The 9,684-nt window shown below is 39.8% G+C and overlaps 1 protein-coding gene across 2 annotated transcripts in view; it reads left to right on the top strand.

The window, feature by feature from the left end:
* kirrel3b (kirre like nephrin family adhesion molecule 3b) overlaps positions 1–9,335 on the top strand; it is a 54,728-nt gene extending 45,393 nt beyond the window's left edge. Inside the window, exons 10-15 of one of the 2 annotated variants that reach the window (XM_030765862.1) lie at positions 737–956; positions 3,240–3,377; positions 3,804–3,890; positions 4,195–4,304; positions 5,338–5,424; positions 8,865–9,335. In XM_030765862.1, the coding sequence (XP_030621722.1) occupies positions 737–956; positions 3,240–3,377; positions 3,804–3,890; positions 4,195–4,304; positions 5,338–5,424; positions 8,865–9,335 (1,113 nt within the window). The remainder of the gene's footprint in view (positions 1–736; positions 957–3,239; positions 3,378–3,803; positions 3,891–4,194; positions 4,305–5,337; positions 5,425–8,864) is intronic. The other variant, XM_030765863.1, reaches the window with a different exon arrangement.
* Positions 9,336–9,684: the final 349 nt, after the last annotated feature.

Here is a 9,684-nt window from a genome sequence, read left to right as displayed (position 1 = left end):
CATCCTCTTGCATTCTGTCTTATGCTTTTCTTTCATTTCATACCTCTTTCTTTCTTCTTTTTTTTTTTTTTTTGTTCTTGTCTCTCTTTCCTCCACAACATACCCGTCAGTAGAATTTACTAGAAGGTATGAAGGAGTGTGACTGGGCGCTGCTGTTGTTATAACTTCCTTCATGTGGCACCATTGACTCCATTAACTTCAGTAAACACATTCCCCTAATGTATGACACACTTATGACTTACAATGGGTTTAATGAATGAAATTGCATTTCAGATCATTTGTTTCCCATGTGTGTGAATGGGAAAGCTGGAGGGTGGAGGGGTGGTATTAAGTGCGGCAGGCTGACATTCTTAATTTTGCATTTTATGCCTACTTGTGCTTTGCTACCACAGATCCTATTAAGATTTACAACTCTTAGATAAACACGCTCTGCTCTGGGCCAATTTCTGATTCATTTCTCATGGTCTGTTTGTGTGTGTACGTGTGTGTCTGTGTGTATGTGTGTGAGAGTGTCTGTGTGAATCAGTAATCTCTACATGCTGTGTGATTATGTGATTATACAGATTGTGTGTAATGGCTTGTTATGAGTTTCCTATTAATGAAACAAAACCACATGCATTTATAGATATGTAAATACACCTTTATAAATCCATAACAACATGATAAAACATTAAAAAATGAACAGTACTGACTGTATGTTAGCTACTATTCTCATTTTGTCCATAATCCTTTCCAGGCTTGGTCCTGGAAGGAGACTGTTTTGGAGTCTGGGACATCAGGTCGTTACACTGTGGAGACGGTCAGTACAGAAGACGGGGTTTTGTCCACACTCACCATGAGCAACATCGTTCCTGCCGACTTTCAAACTATCTACAACTGCACAGCGTGGAACAGCTTTGGCTCTGACACTGAGATCATCCGCCTAAAGGAACAAGGTGGGAGCCAAGGTTCGCCAAGTTTCCACCTTCTCTTCTTCAAAATGTCTTAGGTCTATTGCTCCTGCAGCTCATGCTGCTAAGTGTGTGTGTGGGTAGTATGTGGTAGATTAGTGTAGGTTTATATACATATTTGTGTGTATGTGTGTGTGTGTGTGTGTGTGTGTGTGTGTGTGTGTATATATATATATATATATATATATATATATACATACGTACATATGTATGTACATATGGTTCCTGTTTAAGTCTGAAATACGTGGATTAAATAAGCCTGATGAACAGATTTCAGAGGCAGCCTAATACCTTCAAGATCCATTTATGATGTAAATATATTCATGTCTCAGTGGGCAATACTTGGTTTGCAGTGGTGCTAGAACACAGTTTTGACATGCTACATTGTTTCAAATAGAGATGTTTAGAGCATACACTGTTTATTGGTGCCCTCACTTGAGACACCTCTACCATATCAACGAGGAGGTTTTGCTTCAGTGAACTTTTAGCAAATGAAAATGTATCAGTAGTTAATTTGAAGGCAACACAGATTAATGAAGACATTAAATAGGCATTAATGCTGGAGGAGGTGTTTTGTTATTGTTCATATTTGGATTGAAACACGAGGGTGTAATTAATGTAGGTGTGGCTACGTTAGAAGTAAATAAATAATTAAATAAATGTAGACATAGCTCTTCCTGAGAGTCAGCCCAGTATTTCTGTATGAATGTGAGTGATTATACACTTTTTAACATGTCATCTAGCAATCATAACATCCCATTGCATAACATCCTATTTGTCCTTTGGGGAAATGCTTAAATTTCATTTCCATATATTTTAAAGATATTGTTACCTTATATAATAATAACATGCTAATTACATGCTGCAAGATGACTAATTAAGATGTGTAGTAAATAACCACTGCAGTTACTATAAATGTTCTTATACATATCGAATTTACATGTAAACCTTTAGATGACTGTCAAATATTTGTGAAATTTGGTTTAAGCAGTGTTGTCTCAAGCTTTGCTATACTTCAGAAACCTGTGTGTTTGGCATTGATTGATTGTTTATCTAAAAGCACTTTCGCACCGGAAAAACTTTTCCATAGTTATTAGGACTGTTGGAGAAAGTACCCCCTTTTTCGTGTGTTCGCACCGCAGGAATGGGCTTTTTTAGCTCATTACTTCAGGGTAGGTACTTTCAGGGTAGGAACCTTTTGATGTAGGTGTGGCGATTGGTCCAGACGTAGGTATACGATGATTGCAAACGCCATTTTTCAAAATCCGTGTAAAATATAAAGTCTTAGAACGACTTAAATTTAGTTTTTGATATTCAGGTCTTAAAATGTCTGGAATTGTAGGAGGGGAGGCATGTTCAGTTTTTATGTTTTATTTTGCTGGTAGTTTATACCTCACAACAATGACCATTTCCGCAACGTCCGATATTTATTTGTTTGTACGTTAAAGAGGTAATGTACACTCCGTTTCGGTAGGTGCTTGTGTGGCTGTGTTCCGCATTTTAACTTAGAAGAAGAATGTGTTTATCCAGTTTACGATTTGAGCGCTGCGGCGGGGACAAGGGAAAAACCAAAAACAAAAGCACGATGCTGCGAGCAAGCGTCAGGCACAAGCGCTATGCTAGCACCCGAAAATGACTATGCCCATCGAGTCGTTCACTGCTACCGCGGTGATAAATGCACGGGGACTTTTTTTCCCAATGGACCTTTTTTTCCCATTGGTTTTATTTTCGTTAATGAGAAGGCAGTGTTATCTAATGTGCACTGAATATTTCTGCCATTCAAATTCAATAAAACTCAATAACTGTGTAGACTGTAGTCTAGTTTGTCAATTTCTTTTGCTGCAGTAATGGTTTTATTTTATTTTTTCCTTGTAGAGGTATTTAAAAAGTCTTAAAAGTAATTAAATTTGTACTTCAAAATGCAACCCTGGTTAGCCGTGTAAACAACAGCTCTGAGCGTGACGTTGCTGTACCACCGTCAGCTGGCTTACGTCACTTCAGCGTTCCTACTGGCGGCGTGAATGCAAACAGAAAAAAAAGCCCTAGAATGTATGTAGTTCTAAGGGAAGCTCCCCAGGGGGTAGTTCCTATCAAATGAGACCCTAGAACTGTTCAGTCCGAAAGCTCCTTAAGTCTGTGTATTTCAGGTATGGATGGTCGGTCATAATCAATCTGTAATTAGAATATAAGGGCTGCTTTTGAGGTCAGCTCAAAGTTTTACTGTCTTGATCAGGGTGTTAAGGGGGGTCTACTAAATGGGTCACTTCACTGTGAGATGTGTTATTGTAGTGGGGTTATGTGTGTCTGTCTCCTCAACAGAGTCCATGCCAGTGGCTGTGATTATCGGGGTTGCCGTGGGCGCCTTTGTCGCCCTCATCGTTCTCATGGGAACCATTGGTGCATTCTGCTGCACACGCTCCCAGAGGAGTGAGTATTCCTAGTGTCCTTTCCTCTCCTCTCTTCTCTTCTCCTGCATGTCCAAACAGTGGAGCATGCTAAGCGTCTCCTCAGCCAGAGACAGCCAAGCTGTGAGGGTTCATGTCACTTCACAGAGCGAATATTCTCCGCTTTTTTCTTTTCTCTCTTTTCACTTCCAATTCTGTCATGTTCTCTCTCTCTCTCTCTCTCTCTCTCTCTATCCATCTATCTATCTATCTGTCTATCTATCTATCTATCTATGTCTCACTCTAAAACTCTGTCACTCACTCACTCACTCACTCACTCCCTCTCTCATATTCAAATGAGATATCACACCCATCTCTGTGATTAGCGTAGTCAGCGATAGTGCGGTTACAGTAAGTGCTGTTGCGTTAGGCTTGCTAGCGCTGAGACTGTTGTTGTTATATACTACAGAAGATGCTCACCTGGTTATGCCCTCACTGCCCGTGTCCATCTGTTCAGCTCAGCAGAGAGAACTTGCAAGCAAAATTAAGACAGAAAGTAAGACCCTGGTCACGCGCCAGTCACAAATGAACACTGTACCCCACACGCGTCAACATAAAAGAGTGTGTTGTTTTTCTTGTCTTGTTGTGAACTTTTATTTTATTTTATTTTATTTATTTTTTATTTTTTTGACAGATACTGAAGGAGCAGCTTGTATTTATTTGTACCGTTTTTTCCTATGGTTTTGTTACTGTTACTGGGGAATGTTCTAGAATGAACACTGTGAAGTGGCATGAATTAAATTTCAAAGTCCATTTTCTTTCATAAACTTGCTGAGGTAACGTTTTTCGGTTCTTCCTAGACCTGAAAGGCGTGGTGTCAGCCAAGAACGACATTCGAGTGGAGATTGTGCACAAGGATCACAATGCGGCACGGGAAAATGAAGAACACGCCGCCATGAAACAGCTCATGGTGATTCATGTCTTGTCCACGTACTCCAACTAAACCCATACACCTCCTCCACCCAGCCAAAGCATCCTTCCCACTGCAGCTCCCTTAACCGGCTCACCATCTCATTACTCCAGCCCCTGTCATTTGCCCAGCTAATGAACGCTAATTATGTCTACCACAGCACTAATGACACCTATCCGCTGCACAGACCCAAACCTCCATGAATAACACAGTAGAGTTGAGATTTTGAGTCCTGTCGACCTGCAGGACTGTATTTATCAGCTATGGAAGTCTTTCCTTTCTTGGGAGTCCCATGGCCACAGCTGTACATCATCACAGAGATGAGAGCGATCAGACAGTGCTGAGACATATATAAAGTTATGTTCCTATGGAATTTTCTTGTGTGTCACAGGCTAAATAAAACTGAGTGAAAGTTGAATATTTTTCTCTGTAGTAGCACATTCATCTTAGGGGAGTTGTATGTAAAAAGGCTGTGACAAGCCTTCTCACTTTTATAAGTGAGATTCTGAGATGAGAAATATTGCTTGAGATCTCCTTCAACTAAAAGTTTAGTTGGCAGAAAATTGTTTCACACTCTTTAAGTGCAAAATCTTGAGTAATGCAGAGAGGCTGAGTGTAAGGAAATGAAACTTTTAAAAAAGTTGAGAGTGCTTGCTTAAACTAAAACAAACGGCCTCTTTTACAATAATGGTTTCTATCTCATTTTGTATAGTGTTGGTAAGAAATTATCACACTCTTACTGAGATCTACCGCAAAGCTCCATGAAACCATAATCATGACTGCTTTACTTTACTGGAGTAGTCTGAAGTGTTTGTAGCATATCTGTTATGAAAACTTTTAACAATATGTTTTTCTCTTAAAACAAAATGTGGAATTTCTTGGATTTTGATTTGTTTAGGATGGATAGCATGTGTGTCGCTCTCTCTCTCCCTCTTTCACACACACTCACACAAACACACACACACACACACACATGTGCGCAATGATTGACAAATGAAAAATACTGTGAATGTTTTGGCTGTTTGTTCCTCAGATTGAACGTGGAGAGTTTCAGCAAGAGTCAGTTCTCAAACAGCTGGAGGTTCTTCAGGAAGAGGAGAAAGAATACCAGCATATTAAGGTGTGTATGACCAGCAAAGAGTATACAAATGTCATATTTATTGTTTGACTGATCAACAACATAAAGGTGAGATTTTCTTTGTTTGTTTGTTTGTTTGTTTTTGTTTTTCCCTAATGATAAGCCACTGCAAACAAAAATGTCACTCTCCACCAATTAGACCTTTCAGATCTCAGTTACTGTATAACTAACATTAGGCCTCTCCGAAACTTGCTGTATTTTCAGTCATGTCAGACAAATTTACATCCAGACAAAACAGCTGTCATCATATCACCTCATCATATTATGGAGCTGCATGTTAAGCACATTACATGCTAAGACAGCATTGATAGTTGGTGCATCTCAAATGACAGGTCATGCTTGTGTTTTACCTCAGTAAGGAAATAATATATTTCTCTATTCTTTATGATTATTAGATGTGCCAGACAAAAAGAAAGGAAACTATTACAGTCCTTTTTATTTACTGAGGTGAAAATAAATCAATTGTTTTAATATTCATTAGTCATACTTGAGGAGAGCTCAGTTTTGTTGCAGGTTTGTAATCAGGGTCTGCAATCAAATCACTTTAAATAAAGCTGCATGTGAATTTACAGCGTAAATGTATTCAGTCCAAACCAATCATTTTTCATTCACACCTATAATTATCCTCTGAACATCTGAATTGAATGCTTGCGACGAAAATGCAAGTGAAATGGTTAGATACAATAGGAACTTTTTTTTTTTTTCATTTCCTTTTTTCATGGTGGTGATATGCCTAATCAGCAACGAATGAGGAAGAAAAAATCCATTCAAATCAATCAAACTTCTCAGGTCATCACTCTTTTCCTCAAGCACATTTTCTCTGTATTGTCAAACTCAAATTCTCCTCAATGGGGGCGCCAGGGCCAAGAGAAAACTTCATCATGAGGAGATAGTCCGTGACAGATTGCTGATCCATCCCTTGACAAAACACTATTCATGTGCTCCCAACCTCATCCAAGTCCTGACACAGCCAATGGAGTCATTGCTCTGAACAAACATACCTGCTGGCTCCAGGGCCAGGTCAGACTGATTTATCAAATGACTAAGTTCTTTGTATCCAAAAAAAGTAACTTTAATATCCACACTGCCTGTTTTTCTACAGTCGAGGAGAGGCAAAACTTCAGCTGAGTCCTGTAAAGGTCAGAGACCAAAAAAAGAGTCCAGGTTTCAAACAAAGACTTCACACATTTATATCTGTGGCCCAGGCAGAGCTCAAGCAGGTCACAGAACAATGAGAATACATGGAACAAATGAAAACCAAAGTCATTTTCATACACTGTCTACTTGCATTCAAACGACTAAACCTCAGGGGAAAGAAAGAGAAAATGAAGTCTCTGCATCCTTCCTTAACGACTCTATCAAGGCTGGCCATATGAAGTACACAAAGAAAAAAGAAAAGAGTCTCTCAGGAGGAAACTCAGCCACTCTACAGTGCTGAATGGACTGAAATGAGATGATACGAGTGCATATTAAGAGTGACATAAAGCTATGACAACAGATCACTCATCACAGTGGCAATCTGACACAAATGACAGTCTCTTGTCTCCATTACAGCCACTCTTATAGTGACACAGAACAGACTTATGAAATTTGTGAACACACCACGCAAAATACAGAAAAAGAGTGGGGACAGAACAGAGGCTCGACAGAGAATTGCCAAGATTATAATGCATTTCTATACCAAAATATGCTAGTCTAGATGTCTTGAACTCATTTAATTGGAATATTATACTGGAATCGTGTTCAGGTTTAGATCATAATGTTAATGTTTAGTGTATAGTTTCTAATCTAGTGTACATGTGTTTTTGCGTTTTTTACCTTTCCTGCCCTAATGCCCGTCATCAGTTGCCTGTCAATCGTGTGTGTGTGTGTGTGTGTGCATGTGTGTGTGTGTGTTACACCATGCAAAAACATGTCTGCAACAGGACAATAGGTAGAGTGCTTGCAAGGATAGTCTTTGTCCCAGTCGTCTGATAACATGCCTGATGATAGTTTTGTCTGGTCGTCAAGGCTCTGTCATCTTTGAGCGATCTCACTATCACAGACTTCAGAATGACATGCATGTTCACGCCTGTCTTTCTGACTGGCACCTTAGCAACCATGCCCAACATGTTCTCGCCTATCTCTCTGACTGGCACCTTAGCAACCATGCCCAACTAGTGCCATAACAAATATCACAGCTATGGCATCAAGCCTCTCCTTTCATTATCCCTCTCTCACTTAGCATTTGGGCGAAAAAGATTTTTGGCCCAATTAAAACTGAAATATACAGACAATTGTTTTACCTCTTTAGTGTGAATCATCAAAATCCTTTTAATTAGTGTTTAACAGGATTTTTAGGTCCATTTTGAAGATGTTTGTTTCACAACATCAGGATAGTCACATCTTTTTCACTCACTCTCCCCGTCTTTCTTCTTATTTTCTTTCCATTTCATTTGTAATTACTGCCAGTTTCAGCCTGTGGCTGCTCAACTCTGGAGGAGAATAAATGCGTATATCAAGAGATTGTCCCCCTTAGCCCTCTCATTGGAATTCAGCACTTTCTTTGTCTCAACTGACCAGCGGTCTAATTTGGAGTAGCATGGCAACCGTGTAACATGTGTCTCAATTGTTTTATTCATAGTTTACATATTTTTAATTTAGTTTGACATTTTGACTCAGAGCAACATCAGAGCAACAGTGAACAATGGTGTGACTGTCATATTGTAACCCATGAATGCAAAAGTGAGAGTTACATTTAACCTGGGAAGTCTGACCAGGGAGAAGCATTTTTACAAAAAAAAAAAAAAAAAAAAGACTGAGACACAGAAAAACACAGAAAAACTGAATTAAATCAATGCGACATTTTAAGACAGTCTAAGCCTTCCTGTTATTACAATCCAAATGATGTACCACACTTATGGTAAGACTAGAACATCATGGTCTGTCTAACAATAGAGTACCTCTTTGGCAATCAATAATGTTTGTAAAATACTCAGTTTACAATTTACAATTTACAATTTGGTATTTGGCAGATGCTTTTAGCCAAAGCGACTTACAATCAGTGCATCAGTCGGATTCCTGATACCTCATAAGTAGAGATCACAATAAGACTGAACATCAATTTACCCCTTCGTATTGCGCCCTTGGAATACTTTGACAAACATAGATACAAGACAAGTTTTTTGTTTTTTTTTTAATGTAAGGAAAGGGAGGTTAGGCAGTGGGGGACAGGTTTACAAAAGTGAGTGCGCTTCACAATGTTAGAACACCCTGGAGCCTGAGGTTTGTATTATTGTAATTAACATGCTAAATTAAAGGATGACTCAATATATATGTCTATATTTCCATGATGTCACCGATATTCAGAACTCACCATCTGTGATTATGAAGCATACATTAATACATTAATATATTCACTGCCCTCTTTGTCCTCCATAAAGGACCCTACCAATGGATACTACAGTGTCAACACCTTCAAGGAGCACCACTCAACCCCCACCATCACCATGGCAGGAAACCAGACCACAGAGATCCGTAATCCCACCACCACCACCACGGGGGGAAAGCAGAGGGTACCCACGGGCATGTCTTTCACCAACATTTACTCCACGCTGGGAGCCGGGCCCAATCGTCTCTACGACTACAGCCAACGTTTCGTGCTGGGGATGGGAAGCAGCTCCATCGAGCTTTGTGAAAGGGAGTTTCAACGTGGTTCACTCAGTGACTCCAGCTCTTTCCTGGACACGCAATGTGACAGCAGCGTGAGCAGCTACAGTAAGCAGGACGGCTACATTCAATTCGACAAAGACAGCAAGGCTTCCGCTTCCTCTTCTTCCCACTACTCCCAGTCCTCTTCGCAGAACTCAGACCTCACCCGACCGCTCCAAAAACGAATGCAGACCCATGTCTGACCCCTGCCCCGAGGGTTCCAGCACTCTGGATAAAGCCAAGAGGGAAATTTAAAAAAAAACTCAGAACAAGAGAACAGTTGACCCTCGTCAAGCACATGAGGTTGTTCTTTTTGTATCGTACGCATCTTTAAGGAAGGCTTAATTTCATATTCATCTATTTCCTATCTCCATTTTCAAGAAGCCTTACCATAACCATACCCTGTCTGTAGTCCTCTGGCAGTCACCTCTGAACAATTCCTAATGTCTTTTGGGCAAAAAAAAATACATAAATGCCCATTCAAATAAAGGTGTGCCACAATGACAGAGCATTTGCCAATGTTGACAAGTAAGACAGACTGAAAGCCAAAAG

Source organism: Chanos chanos, chromosome 2 (genome assembly GCF_902362185.1).
Source record: "Chanos chanos chromosome 2, fChaCha1.1, whole genome shotgun sequence".
Taxonomy (NCBI): Eukaryota; Metazoa; Chordata; class Actinopteri; order Gonorynchiformes; family Chanidae; genus Chanos; species Chanos chanos.
The sequence above is the reverse complement of the archived record's forward strand: the minus strand, read 5'-3'. Positions and strand labels throughout refer to the sequence as shown.